The sequence below is a fragment of the Panthera pardus genome, unplaced genomic scaffold, assembly GCF_024362965.1.
Source record: "Panthera pardus isolate Hobbes unplaced genomic scaffold, ASM2436296v1 HiC_scaffold_24, whole genome shotgun sequence".
In the NCBI taxonomy this organism is placed as follows: domain Eukaryota; kingdom Metazoa; phylum Chordata; class Mammalia; order Carnivora; family Felidae; genus Panthera; species Panthera pardus.
In genome coordinates, this window is record NW_026526810.1 from 105,767,644 (window position 1) to 105,782,868 (window position 15,225).

At 36.6% G+C, this 15,225-nt stretch overlaps 1 protein-coding gene and 1 pseudogene across 8 annotated transcripts in view; one reads left to right on the top strand and one right to left on the bottom strand.

Moving 5' to 3' along the window:
• Nucleotides 1-15,225, top strand: part of RAD51B (RAD51 paralog B) — a 640,680-nt gene that overhangs the window by 38,800 nt on the left and 586,655 nt on the right. For all 8 annotated transcript variants that reach the window (XM_019451449.2, XM_019451443.2, XM_019451447.2 and 5 more), the window contains exons 6-7: nt 693-812; nt 1,863-2,046. In XM_019451449.2, the coding sequence (XP_019306994.1) occupies nt 693-812; nt 1,863-2,046 (304 nt within the window). The remainder of the gene's footprint in view (nt 1-692; nt 813-1,862; nt 2,047-15,225) is intronic.
• LOC109268167 (40S ribosomal protein S27-like) lies at nt 6,371-13,120 on the bottom strand (annotated as a pseudogene).

Here is a 15,225-nt window from a genome sequence, read left to right on the forward strand (position 1 = left end):
AAAACAATGCTCTCGCTGCTAACCTCTCTTAGTGCTCATAAAGGATGGCTTACATTAAAAAAATTGTTAATGTTTATTTATTTTTTTTTATTTATTTTTTTTTAACGTTTTATTTTATTTTTGGGACAGAGAGAGACAGAGCATGAATGGGGGAGGGGCAGAGAGAGAGGGAGACACGGAATCAGAAGCAGGCTCCAGGCTCTGAGCCATCAGCCCAGGGCCTGACGCGGGGCTCGAACTCACGGACCGCGAGATCGTGACCTGAGCCGAAGTTGGACGCTTAACTGACTGAGCCACCCAGGCGCCCCAATGTTTATTTATTTTTGAGAGAGAGAGAGAGAGACAGAGTGTGAGCAGGGGAGGGGCAGAGAGAGAGGGATGCACAGAATCTGAAGCAGGCTCCTGACTTTGAGCTGTCAGCACAGAGCCCGATGCAGGGCTCGAACCCATGAACTGTGAGATCATGACCTGAGCCAAAGCCGGATGTTTAACTGACTGAGCAACCCAGGCGCCCTGGGGATGGCTTACATTTTAAAATTCTATATTAAAGCATTTTGCTTATACCTGCTCTATTTTTGTTCCAGTGTTACTTGTGGCTTATGAATTTCCTAAGTAAAATTCATTAGATGTTCAGCACTGTGGCCTTGAATGTCATTAACTATTTTCACTTGCGCTATTTTTCCTCCCCACAGACTGGTTGAGATAGCAGAATCTCGTTTTCCCAGATATTTTAACACTGAAGAAAAATTACTTTTGACAAGCAGTAAGGTTCATCTTTATCGGGAACTCAGCTGCGATGAAGTTCTACAAAGGTTTGCTGCTTTAGATTTTGGTAGTTTAGTAATACTTTGAAGATATATTTGTTTTTTATGCTTTCAGCTTCTGAGTGAAAAAAGTCTCTACATATGTATTAGGGTTATGGGAAATAAATTATTTCAGTGTTCTTTATTTGCTACAGCCTATTGGATGAAATGTTTCTTTAAAAAGAAAACATTAAATGAGTGAAATGTTTTAGATTTAGTTAATTAAGTAGTATATTGATTACTTTTGTTTCATTGAAAGGTTACCCCCAAATTCAGCAACTTAGAAGAGCACACATGTCTTGTCTCACTTAGTATCAGAGGGTTAGGTATCTGGGAGTGGCTTAGCTGAGCATTTCTGGCTCAGGGTTGCACCAGAGGTTGTAGTCAAGCTGTTGGCCAGCGCTATGGTTATCTCAGGGCTCAGTTGGAGCTGGAGAATCTCGGATAATTCCAAGGTTACTCATATAGTTTCTGGAAGGCCTCCCTTCCTTGCTGGCTGTTGGCCATAGACCTCTGTTCCTCACCAGGTGGGTCTCTCCATAGGACTGTTAACAACATGGCAACTTGCTTCCCCCAGAGAAAGTGATTTGAGAGAGTGGCAAGTGAAAGAGAGCCCAAAATGGCAGCTGTAGTCTTTTATAACCTACTCTCAGAAGTGACGTGCCATCATTATGTCATATGCTATTGGTCTTACAGACCAATCCTGGTAAATATGGGAGGGGTCTGCACAAGGCTGTCATTACAAGGTGGGAATAAATGGGGGCCATTTTGGAGATTTGCTGTGACAAGCAGTTTTACCCTAAAATTAGCAGTATCATAGGAGAACCAGAGAATTAAACTAGATGAAAACATTTTGGTCCATTTTCAAAAGAGTGCAATATGTATAGAAGAGCTGGAAATAAGTTATGAAGTTATGAGCATTGAATACTTGCAATCATTACTGTAAATGAGGGAGGAAAAATTTGTTGTCATTGTTTTTAAGTTGGTTAATCTTTGAAATACCCTATTTTATATTATATTTTAAATTTATCCACTGTTTTACAAATTCTACTTTTACAGAATTGAATCTTTGGAAGAAGAAATTATTTCAAAGAGAGTTAAACTTGTAATTATTGACTCTGTTGCTTCCGTGGTAAGAAAGGAGTTTGATGCACAACTTCAGGGCAACATGAGAGAAAGAAATAAGTTCTTGGCCAGAGAAGCTGCCACCTTGAAGTATTTGGCTGAGGAATTTTCAATCCCGGTAAGTTTTTTCTTTCTCTCTTTTTTTCTTTCCTTTTTTTTTCTTTTATGTTAAATTTGCTGACTTACAATATCAAGTAATATAATTAGAAGAAAATATAGAACAGATGACATGTTAATAGTACTAATTACTATAGTAAATATCAGCATCTTCTTAAATTTGTTCATCTGCTGAGATTATCTTTTTCACAGTTGGAGTCTGGGGCAGATTTGAATGTTTGTAAAAGTTCCCAAGGTCAATCCTTTTCTTACACCTCATTGTTGACTCTCTGTGTATGTTTTGTATTACTTTGTCACACTGAGGTAAATATTAACTATTAGAATTACATGGAATTGCTTATGTTTATTTCTATAGTTTCTTTTATGGCATATTTGTCAGCTTTAGAAATATTTTAGTTTGAGATATTATGTTATTGTGTTCAGTGCTGTCTTGTACACTGTAGGATTTGGTTGGTTCCAAATTACCAGAGGTTGACTATGATGTTTTGGGGTGTTGGGAGTGACAGTAATGAAAGTGTCAGTAAGGAAACCTTGAGAGATGGCTGTTGACACCACTTTCCACAGTGGGAATTGTGATGAGGAAATCTGAAGATGTGGGCATTTTGCAAGGGTTTGTGGTTGGTAAGCCACCAGATGTAAGTGTGTACCGATGGCTTTCCCATTAGCAGCCCATGGGAGAGTTCTGCTTGTTCCGCAGCCCCACCAGCATTTAGTATTGTCAGGCTTTTCAGTTTTAGCCAGACATCATCTTGACAGAAAATAAGAAAATTCCTTAAACTGATATAAAATTTGGTTATGATATTATAATTTTTAGATTTGTGTTTGGAAAATTAAAAGCTTGGATCTTTGTAATATGTACTAAGACTGTAAACTACCACGCAGCCTTGGAGATTTATAAACCCAGGCAAGAAATCAAAGGAGAACATGTGGCATACAAAAAGGTCTACATTTCTTAACGGCTTTCTAATTCATATTTTGGATTATATGATGTAATTCCTGGTAAAGTCCAGAGCTGTAAAGTTTATCCTGGATGACGCTCATCTTTTAAATTTTATTGTAGTAGGTTAAAATGATAAATTCAAATCCATGTTTTCCCTGGCCAAGGGAATTTAAAAATATTTTGTAAAGTTACTTGATTGAATGGAAAAGTTAAGTATATGTACTTATTTTATTAATTCATGCTGGTTGCTTGACTTAATCTTATGTAAAATATGAAAATTTACTTTTTAAAAGTTGTATTTGTTTGCTTTTAAATAGTAATTGTAGGTTAATGTTTTTCAATTCTTTTCTGAGGAAATTTATTTTCCTGAGTGAGAAAAGGGCTCTACTTTTTTTTGTTTTTAATAGCACCCTCTGAAAGAATAAGTACTTATCATTCCCATGTCTCTCTGTCTTTGCCTTTGTTTTTCTCTATAGAGATAAATATATAAATAGGGTATGTACTTCTGTAAAACAGGATGGTATTGGTTTTTGTGATGAGTTAGTATTGGTTTTAGAAGGATTTTGAAAAATATTTCCTTTAGGAAGTGTCAGGATTTTCCTAGCCTTATTTCCTCATTTAAATGAAAAATCATGAACTTTTAAGTTTTTGTACTGTACTTTGAATAGGTGGCTCTACACAGAACTAACTAGCTTAAAACAATATGTTGCTAATTTATTATCCCTTTCAAAATTGCAGACGGTATGCCTCATTATAGTTCCTCAAACATTCCAGCAAACACTCCCTCCTCAAGAAGTGTTTGTTATTCCTCAGTCTGAAATATTTCTCCTCTAAATATCTGTATGATTTCTTCTGTCCTGTCATCTTATTAATGAGGACTTTCCTGACCATGTAAGTATTAACCACACTCCCTGCCTCCCCATTTCCTTTATTATGCTTTATGTTTCTTCATTATAATTTTCACCATCCAGGATGTTATATATTTATGTTGACTGTGTGTGTCTCCTCCACCCCACAGAATGGTCCTAGGAACTGTCTACTTTGTTCAGTGCTTTATTCTTAGGAGCAGGAACAATGCCTAACACACAGTAGGCACTCAGTAAATATTTTTGAATGTATGAATTGCAGCTATTGCTTTTCTCTTTGGACTTGAATTTTATATATATTGGTACTCCACTTAAATTTTAATATTTGCTTTTAACCTTATTTGGATCCTATATTTAATATTGTTTGTTACTTCTAAGAGTCTTAAGATATAATATTAGCAGAATGTCTTATCAGATAGGAGCTATACTTAGTTATACTGGCATCTTACAGGAAGAAAAAGAATTCTTAAAATTCTTAATCTTGGAAGTAGAAAAGATTTTATTTCAGTTTAGTAGAACTATGAATGTCTGATGGCCTCCGAGGAGTGGGCGGGAAGCCAAGCATTCCAGCCTGCCCTCTGGCTGTGGGTCTGAGATGGTGAATAGAGCCAGGACCATGCCTGGTACTTTGACACTCTAGATATCATTTCATTTAAATAAGAGTAAAGAGTAAAACCAACCTGGGTGGTGGGATGAGTACTTTATTGAATTTTAAAATTTCTGTTTGGTGAACATGCAGTACTTTTAATATGTGGAGAAAAGCTTAAAACTATAATCTGTATTTAATTTTGATTGTCACATTGTATATGTTTGTATAGGTATGTATGTTTGTATGCCAGCATTCCTGTATGCATGAAGATTGCAATCTTCTCAGTAACTGATAGAATAGACAAAATATTAGCCAATTAAATACAGGACAGAAGACCTGAATAACATAACCAACTTGATCTGATTGACATTTACAAAACATTCCGCTCACTGCCTGCAGAAAATGCATTTCTTTCAAGTTCACATGAGATATTCACCAAGATAGACTATATTCTGGGCCGTAAAATAAAACTCAACAGATTTAAAAGACTGAAATGGTACGAGGTATGTTTTTGACCCACAAGAAGAATTAAATTAGAAATCGCTAATACAGGGATGCCTGGGTGGCTACATCAGTTGAATGTCCATCTCTTGGTTTCAACTCAGGTCATGATCTCACAGTTCATGAGATTGAGCACCAAGTTGGGCTTTGCACTGATAGTGCAGAGCCTGCTTGGGATTCTCTCTCCCTCTCTCTCCACACCTCCCCCAAATAAATAAATAAACATTAAAAAAAAAAAAAAAAGAAATCGCTAATATAAACATATCTGGAAAGTCCCCAAATATTTGGTAATTAAGTAAAACACTTCTAAATAACCCATGTGTAAAGAGCAAATCATGAAAACTTAGAACATGTTTTGAAGTAAATCAAAAGGAAAATACAACATACCAAATTTGTGAAATACAGTTAAATCAGTACCTATAGGGAAATTTATCCTAGAAAGAAGATTACAAATCAATGATCTAAGCTTCTAAGAAATAGAAAAAGAACAAATTAAATTCAAAATAAGTAGTAGGAAGGAAATAATAAAGATAAGGGTAGAAATCAATGAAACTGAAAACAGAAAAACAATAGAGAAAAAAATCAATGAAATAGAAAGCTAGTACCTTGAAAAGATCAATAAAATTGATAAAGCTTTACTGAAACTAAAAGAGAAAGAAACAAATTAGTAGTATCAGGAATGAAAGAGGTAAATCATTATAGATCCTATAGGTATTAAATGATAATAAGAGAATGTTATGAGTAGCTTTATTCCACTAAGTTTGATAACTGAGATGAAATGGACAAATGCTTTGAAAGATGCAAACTTTGAGGAAGAAATAATGAAAATAATCCTATATCTGTTTAAAAAGTTGAATTTGTAGTTAAATATCTCGCAGAGAAAAGTCTAGGTCCAAATGGTGTTACTGGTAATATCTACCAAACATTTAAGGGAGAAATGTCCATTCTACAAATCTTCCAGAAAGTGTACAAGAAAACTATACACCAGTGTCCATTATAAACATAAACACACAAATCCTTAACAAAATATTAACAGATTAAATTCAGCAATAAATAAGAAGGGACCAAGTGGAGCTTATTTCAGTAATGCAAGGTAGATTTTAAATGCAACATTAAAATATAAAACTGATCACATCAATGTATTAAAAAAAGATCATCTCAGTAGATGCAGGAAACAAAAACAGTCAAAAACTCATCAGAACTATTCATGATGAAAATTCTCAGCAAAGCAGGAGTTGAAGGGAACTTTTCCAACTTGATAAAGGGTATCTACAAAAGCCTTCAGCTAACATCATACTTAACTTACACTTAATGGTAAAGTACAATCTTCCTAAGACTGGGAGCAAGGATAAGAAAGCCCACTCTTTTTTTTTTAAATCCCAAATCTGTTGATTGGATTGTTTCCCACTCATGTTGGTTCAGGTTGCTTTTAGTGCTGCTTCTGTCTGAAGGATCATCCTTCTGTTAAGTCTTGCTTTTCCTTCTGTTGGCTGGCATAGGACAGTGGAGCACCTCCCACACAAAACCACCCTTTGTGCATGGCTAAAGGCGGTGGTGATTTTGTAGTACCCTGGGCACTTCACACCCATGAGGTAGGAATTGGTGCTCTGCACCAGGTGTTTCTTCTTGTGCTTCCTCTTCTCTTCCAGGGATGGGTGCAGGAGGTCCTTTGCCAAGGGCCATGTTCTTGTGGGCAGGTCATCACGGTCAGAAAGGAAGATAGCCCACTCGTACCATTTCTGATCAGCAATGTACTGTAGATCCTAGCCACTATAATATGGCAAGAAAAAGAATTTAAGTGCATTCAGATTAGAAATGAAGAAATAAGACTGCCTTCATTCATAGATTTGTGTGTGTGTGTGTGTGTGTGTGTGTGTGTGTGTGTGTGTGTGTGTATTTAATGTTTATTTAATTTTGAGAGAGAGAGAGACAGAGCAGGAATTGGGGAGGGGCAGAGAGAGAGAGGGAAACACAGAATCTGAAGGAGGCTTCAGGCTCCAAGCTTTCAGCACAGAGCTTGATGCGGGACTCAAACCCATGAACTGCAAGATCATGACCTGAGCTGAAGTCGGACGCTTAACTGACTGAGCCACCCAGGAGCACCTTAGATGATATATTTTTAGTAGAAAACCCAAAGATTTTACACAAAAACCAAAAGCTACTAGATATGAACAATTGGAAATTGAAATTGACTTTCATAAGAGCACCAAGAACATGAAATACTTAGTGGTAAATACAACAAAATATATGTAATATTTTTCTGTTGAAAACTACAGAATATTGATGAGACAAATCAAAGAAGATCCGGATAAATGGAAACATATCATGCTTATGGACTGAAGACTCAATACTGTCAAGATGTCATTTCATTTCAAATGGATCTATGTATTTAACACACAATCCTAGTCAAAATCCTAGTAGGCTTTTGGTAGAAATCAAGAAGGCGACTGTGAAATTTATGTGGAAAAGCAGAAGACTGAGAATAGGCAGTACAATTTATAAAAAAGAGAGTATAGAGGACTTCCACTCTCTGATTTCAAGACTTACTATAAAGCCACAGTAATTAACACAGCATTGTATTGATGATAGGGTAGATTCCCAGATCAGTGGAACAGAATAGAGTCCAGAAAATAGATTGATGGTCAGTTAATTTTGAACAAAGAAGTTATGGTAATTCAATAGAAAAGGGGTAGTTTTTCAACAAATGGTGCTAGAACAATTGGATATCTGTAAACAACAAGCAACCCTTGACCAATTCCTTGTACCATTACACAAACCTAATTCCAAATGGATCACCCATTGTAACATAAAATCTAAAACTATAAAACTTCTAGAAGAAAACACAGGAGAAAGTCTTTGTCATTTTGAACGAGGCAAAGATTTCTTAGATGATGCAAAAAACATGAGCCATAAAAAGCATTAATACTTCTACTCTTTGAAGACACTTTTAAGAAAATGAAGAGACAAGCCACAGTCTGGCAGATAATGAATGCTTGTATGACTTACATGTTAAAGGACTGGTAACTAGAGATAGAAATATGAAAACTCACTGTCAGTGTAATTTTTTAAATGGGCAAAAGATGTGAATAAACACTTTAATGAAGATCTACAAATGGCAAATAAGCGCATGAAAAGATGCTCAGTCATTAGGGAGATGTAAATTAAAATCACACTGAAGCTACACACCTATTAGAATGACTCAAAAACCAAAAACCAAAACCCTGACTATACCAAATACGGATCAAAGTGTGGGGCAGCTGGAACTCTCATCCATGCTGATGGAAATGCTAAATGGTGTAGCCACCCTGGAAAACACTTTTGGCAATTTTTTGTAAAGTTAAACATTTTAACTATGTGACTCAGCAACCTTTCTCCTAGGTATTTTTTTATATGCAAAGAAATTATATATATCCCTGCAAAAATCTGTATGAAAATATTTTTAGTAGTTTTATTCACAGTCACCAAACACCAGAAACGACATGAATGTGTATCAGCTGGTGAATGGATAAAGAAATTCATACTCAAATAATGGAACATTCGTATAACAGTATACCACTCAACAATAAAAAGGAATGAACTGATATAAACAACATTGATGAGTCTCAAAAACACTGTGTTAAATGAAAGAAGCCAGACTCAAGTGGCTACATTTTATATGATTTGTTTTATGATATTCTGCCAAGGGCAGAACTATGGAAGTGAGAATCAGGTCAGTGGTTTCAGGGGCCCAGGGCGGGGAAAGTGAGGAGATTGATTACAAATGGATATGAGGAGGGGCGCCTGAGCCTGGGTGGCTCAGTCTGTTGAGCCTCTGACTTCAGCTCAGGTTGTGATCTTGTGGTTTGAGAGTTTGAGCCCTTCGTCAGGCTTTGTGCTGACAGTTTAGAGCCTGGACCCGGCTTCAGATTCTGTGTCCCCCTCTCTCTTTGCCCCTCCCAAACTTGTGCTTTGTCTCTCTGTCTCTCAAAAAATAAACATTAAAATAAAACAAACAGATATGAGGAAATTTGTTGGCATGATGGGAATGGTCAATATCTTGATTGTAGTGTGGCTACATGAGTGTGTGAGTTTGTCAAAACTCAGAACTGTATACCCAAACAGAGTGTGTTTTTTTTAATTATACATTAATTTTTCCTTAAGAAACAACAACAAAAAGCAAGTGAAACACTTATGCTAGAGGATCTTTTATGATTCTTTCTTTTCTGGTCTTAACTTTCTGTTACCTCAAGGAAAAGAGAATTACCAAGTATGTTTAATCAGTAAACTTTATTTTAGCAGTTCAAGCTTGGCCTAACAGTCTTTTTTAAAAAAATTGCTATTGTCATCAGAATTTGTCAATGTCAAATTCCTAAAGTTTTATTTCATGTTGCATTATAGTAGCCTCAAAATCAGTTTTGTAGTTTTTATCCAGTTGAGTTATAAAGGCAAGTTGCTTAAGACTTAAAGGTAAGAAACATAACCTAACTGATCCTTAGCCTCTTGCTAATTCCTCTTTCTGAAATGTGTTTGCTTTTTTATTTTCAACTAATTTTTTTTGTCTATAGAATTAATTTTATTTGGATAGTTTGTGAACACTACCAGCATGTTAATGACTGCTGAAAATGTGAATGAACATAAATGTTAATATAAATAATAATGAAAATGTGGAGGCAAATTTTTAAAAAGCTGAAATGTCTCAGTTTGGGTTCAGAAAGTTTTAACCTCAAAAGTTAATTCAGTAACTTGTATTTTAACATTTTTTTAAAGGTTTATTTATTTATTAAAAAAATTTTTTTTAATGTTTATTTCTGAGAGAGAGAGAGAGAGAGCGAGCATGAGCGGGGGAGGGGCAGAGAGAGAGAGGGAGACACAGAATCCGAAGCAGGCTCCAGGTTCTGAGCTGTCAGCATAGAGCCCGATGCAGGGGTTGAACCCATGAACTGCAAGATCATGACCTGAGCCGAAGTCGGATGCTTGACTGACTGAACTACCCAGGCACTGCAAGGTTTATTTATTTTTGAGAGACAGACAGACAGACAGACAGACAGTGTGAGCAAGGGAGGGGCAGAGAGAGAGGGAGACACAGAATCTGAAGCAGGCTCCAGGCTCTGAGCTGTCAGCATAGAGCCCGATGCAGGGCTGGAACCCACGAACTGCGAGATCATGATGTTAGCAGAAGTCTGTTGCTCAACCGACTGAGCTACCCAGGCACCCCAAGGCTTATTTATTTTTGAGAGAGAGAGGGAGCAGAGGGGCAGAGAGAGAGGGAGACACAGAATCTGAAGCAGGCTCCAGGCTCTGAGCTGTCAGCCCAGAGCCCAACGCAGGGCTTGAACTCAACAACCTTGAGATCATGACCTGAGCTGAAGTTGGACACTTCACTGACTGAGCCACCCAGGCACCCTAGTAACTTGTATTTTAAATTCATGCCTTCTTTCTGGAGATGATTTGTTTATTTAGAAGCATGTGAGAAGAAATATCCTCCCTCAAGTTTGAAGAAAAACTGATCTCTCAAGGCCTTATTTTGTTCTTTTTTTATTAGTGTTGTATAACAAGATGTTATGATCTCAGTCAAGATTTAGACCTAGGTATTTTATTTTATTAGTTTTGTGGAGAGTCACAAAAAGAAGCTCTTTGGAGTAGTTTATATAGGGAATACTCTTCACTAACTTTTTTTCATGGAGTGAAGAAGGAGTAGTATGTAGCACATAAAATTATACATTTTAGGGACTTTTAGGGCCCCCAAAGATGTTACAGTTCTGAGATTTGGTGGCCATGAGTGACTTGAATCCTCTTTTAAAGTTTTGAGATTTTCAGGTAGTGACTCAGGAGGAGAATATCCAGAGCATGTGTAAGCTGCAGGAGACAAAGGCAGGGCCATTTCTCCCTCTGACATTTTGTTATACTAACATCTTTTTTAAAGCTTTTGTGATTGATCACACTAGGGACTTCTATAGCTTTCTCTTTTATGACATTTGTGAAATATCTGATTGATTTTCACCATATTTGACACACATTATTTTTCACCATGATAAAGTATATCATTATATTTTAAGCTTTAGTTCATGTTCCTATCTTAAAACAAAATGGTAGCAGATACAAGTTTTCAATTGACACATGGTCTATTTTTACTACTTAATTGAAATGTTTCCATAATTATTTAATTTCTTGGGACTTCATGGACATGATTCCTCTAAAAGTTTAGGTAAAAGGGATACAGGAGTACTGATGCATAGGGGCACTTGTACCCCTATGTTTATAGCAGCACTCTCAACAATAGCCAAATTATGGAAAGAGCCTAAATGTCCATCAACTGATGAATGGATAAAAAAATTGTGGTTTAAAAAAAAAATTGTGGTTTATATACACAATGGAGTACTACGTGGCAACGAGAAAGAACGAAATATGGCCCTTTGTAGCAACATGGATAGAGCTGGAGAGTGTTATGCTAAGTGAAATAAGCCATACAGAGAAAGACAGATACCATATGGTTTCACTCTTATGTGGATCCTGAGAAACTTAACAGAAACCCATGGGGGAGAGAAGGAAAAAAAAAAGAGGTTAGAGTGGAAGAGAGCCAAAGCATAAGAGACTCTTAAAAACTGAGAACAAACTGAGGGTTGATGGGGGGTGGGAGGGAGGGGAGGGTGGGTGATGGGCATTGAGGAGGGCACCTGTTGGGGTGAGCACTGGGTGTTGTATGGAAACCAATTTGACAATAAACTTCATATATTGAAAAAAAAATAAAAGTTTAGGTAATAGAGAATAACATTTATGTTCATCCCTTTGATATTACTGGGATACCAAATCCCTGCGTACATGTTAGATGTATTTGACTAGATCACTTATTTCATTGTCTACAGAAGACAGCTGTTTACTTCAATATGGGTAAAGTCTTACAGCCTTGTGAAGGGGGTAAACTTGTACTATGCTAAGTGTATTCAAATTAAGAAGGATTTATTTTATAGTATGGCAGCCTAGGAGGCTCAATATGAAAAAAATACATACTGTCCATAAGCCTAGTGTACCTAATTTATTGATACTATTATGAGAGACATAAACAGTTGCTCAGAGAATATGCAGTAGAATAACCACTACACTGTGGTTCTAGCCCTTTTCCTCTAACAAGAAACAAATCATGTACACCATTTCACCAAATTTATTTTCATCAACATCTTAGGTCTCTGGTTCATTTGCATTTTAGATCTTATCCCTACTTGCTGAAGGTAAAGCATTGTCTTCTTCATCATTAATCTCCAAAGCAGACTGTTCATATGGTGGACATAAGATGATACATTGAGGTGTTAGAATAAAACATTGGAAACATCCATATTTACTTTTTACCTTGTACTTCTAAAACCTCTATTTTATGTATGTTTTTAAATGCATATAAAGCATTAGAACAGTAGACTCTGTGTACCTTAATAAAGACACATTAAGGGTAAATTTTGTTTCGATGTGTGAGATCAATAGTGCTCTGGTTCACAGAATTTCAGGTAAGCAGTAGAGGATACACACACACACACACACACACACACACACACACACACACACTCCTAGAGTTTTTATTGCCTTTTAAAATATGTCTCTGGAGGCTTTCTGTCTCTGAAAAATCAAATTATGCCAAAACTTAACCTCAAGGAGTCTTTACTTGCTGGAGGGTTTTGGGTGAGAAGATTTTTTCTCCTCACAGACTTCCATAGTATTAGAAGAATTACAGTTTACACTAGTTTTTAGCATGGGCTCTGGAGTCAAATGGATCTGCGTTAGAATTCAGACTCCTCCATTTATTAACCGTATAACTGTAACTTAATAACTTTGCCATCTTTCAGTTTTCTAATATGTAAATATGGGACTTGCCCAACTTTAAAACAGTGGTATAGTGCTCAGTCTTCAATAGATCCTTAGAAAAGTTAGAGGAGGGTACTTAAAAGTATTCCTCTGATAGTAGAAACTAGTTGTTCTTTTGAATTAAATATACTTAGCACAGAGCCTCACGTACAGCTTAACAAATGATTAGTTGAAGAAAGCTGTAAGTTTATAACTAATATTTAACACCTTCATTTTACCCATGAGAGAATCTTACTGTCTTATCTCTCTTCCAGAAATAGCTTGCTTGCTTGCTTGCTTCAGGACTTTCAAATGCTAGTGGTCTATTCTCATTTTGCCCTATTAGCTCATCTGGGCCATATGTCGGCATACTTTTTCTGTAAAGGGCCGGATAGTAATATTTTAGGCTTTGTGGGCTATGCTATCTCTGTGGCAACTACTAAACTCTGCCATTATAGCTTGAAAATAACTGTAAACAATTTGCAAACAAATGGGTATAGTTGTGGTTCAATAAAACTTTGATTACAAAAACAGATGGAGGGCCAGATTTGATCCACGGGTCATAGTTTTCAGCCCCAATTCCGCACCCATCTCCCTTCTCCCTTCTCTCTAGGCTAAGCACCCAGGGCTAGTGCTACCACAAGTCCACAAGTTTATAGAATTAGGAGGAAGGGAATAGAGCAGTCTGCTCATAAAAGCAGTATTTCCTCTAACTAGTTTAAGGCATTGACTTAGTTTTATTTTATTTATTTAAAAATTTTTTTTTAATGTTTATTTATTTTTGAGAGAGACAGAGACTGAGTGTGAGAATGGGATGAGGCAGAGAGAGAGGGAGACACAGAATCCTGAAGAAGGCTCCAGGCTCTGAGCTGCCAGTACAGAGCCTGACTTGGGCTCGAACTCATGAACCGTGAGATCATGACCTGAGCCCAAGTTGGACGCTTAACTGACTGAGCCACCCAGGTATTGATCTAATTTTAAATGCAAGTAATGTTTTCATGAACCCCCAGTGTTGACTTCAGTTTTATTTTAATATTACAGAAACATAAAGAATTAATGAAGTAAGCTAATGACTTTTCGTATCAAATCACAGTATGAAACCATAAATGTGGGTTGCATTTACAAACAATACAGTACCATTCAAATTAATTACTGTGCTGTTGATGATTTGCTAAATCAAATTATTGCTTGCAACATAAATAAATTAATTTATGGCACAGGTTCTTTTGGATTATATATATATGTATATAATACAGAGGGAGAGAGAATATGTATATGTATACATATATGTATGTGTATATACATATACATATTCTTCTGTTATGTATACATATACATATTCTCCTGTAGGTCATATGGTGACTCAACTTTCCCACCTCTTTTCTCTCTACAGAACCTTCTTCTGTTTGGGAAGGGTGACATCATTTGGCCGTCACCTGGGTGTGAATGCATATACATTTAAAGTCTGCCATTACTCTTTTCTCATTAGTCCCTGACAATTCGTGTGATATGACTTGGCATCACTTGATTGAAAACAGACACTGACATCATGTTGCAGTTTTCATTTATAAAGTGTCTATACTAATATTTTGAGGCCATCACTGAAACGACATAAAAGTTAAAAATTCTCAGAATTTACAGACCATTGAACATATTTACAGACTATGTTTTGAGAATGCAGTTCTATAAGTCTTGCAAAATCCTGTTTCCTGTAGTTTATGGGGCTGAGGTGTAAGGGACATTCTGCTATTGGGATGTATGATGCAGAATCTTTGTCTTTAAAAGTGTGTCCATCCTAGTATTGGAAAAAAACCAGAACACTCTAAAGCTGTTTGTAGATACTGGTTGAAAATAACATAAGCGAAGAATTTAAATATTGCTCGCATAAAATAAATTGTGGTTATGGTTATTTATGTTGCCTTGTTATCACAGACTTCTAATTACCATACACAGAATAGTTATTACACATATTGTAAATTATGTATCAGATTAAAATAATAGGCTTTTCTTGCCAAAAAGGGTCTTAAAGGTCACTTAGATTAACTCCTTCATTTTACAGAGGACACAGGCTGAGCGTGACCTGACTTGTTCAAGGATACTTAGCATAGGAGAGGGCAATTAATGGGTAGAATGCAAGATCTTTTGGATGACAGTTTTGGTACTTTTTTCTATAGTGGGATTATCTTTTTCTCTGAGACTTACAGAATAATAATGAACAGAAACTTCTTTTTTTTTTAACGTTTTTATTTATTTTTGAGAGACAGAGAGAGAGTGCCAGTGGGGGGAGGGGCAAAGGGAGAGGGAGACATAGAATCCGAAGCAGGCTCCAGGCTCCAGGCTCTGAGCTGACAGCACAGAGCCTCTGAGCTGACAGCACAGAGCCCGATGTGGGGCTTGAACTCACCAACTGTGAGATCATGACTTGAGCTGAAGTTGGACGCCCAACCGACTGAGCCATTCAGGTGCCCCTGAACT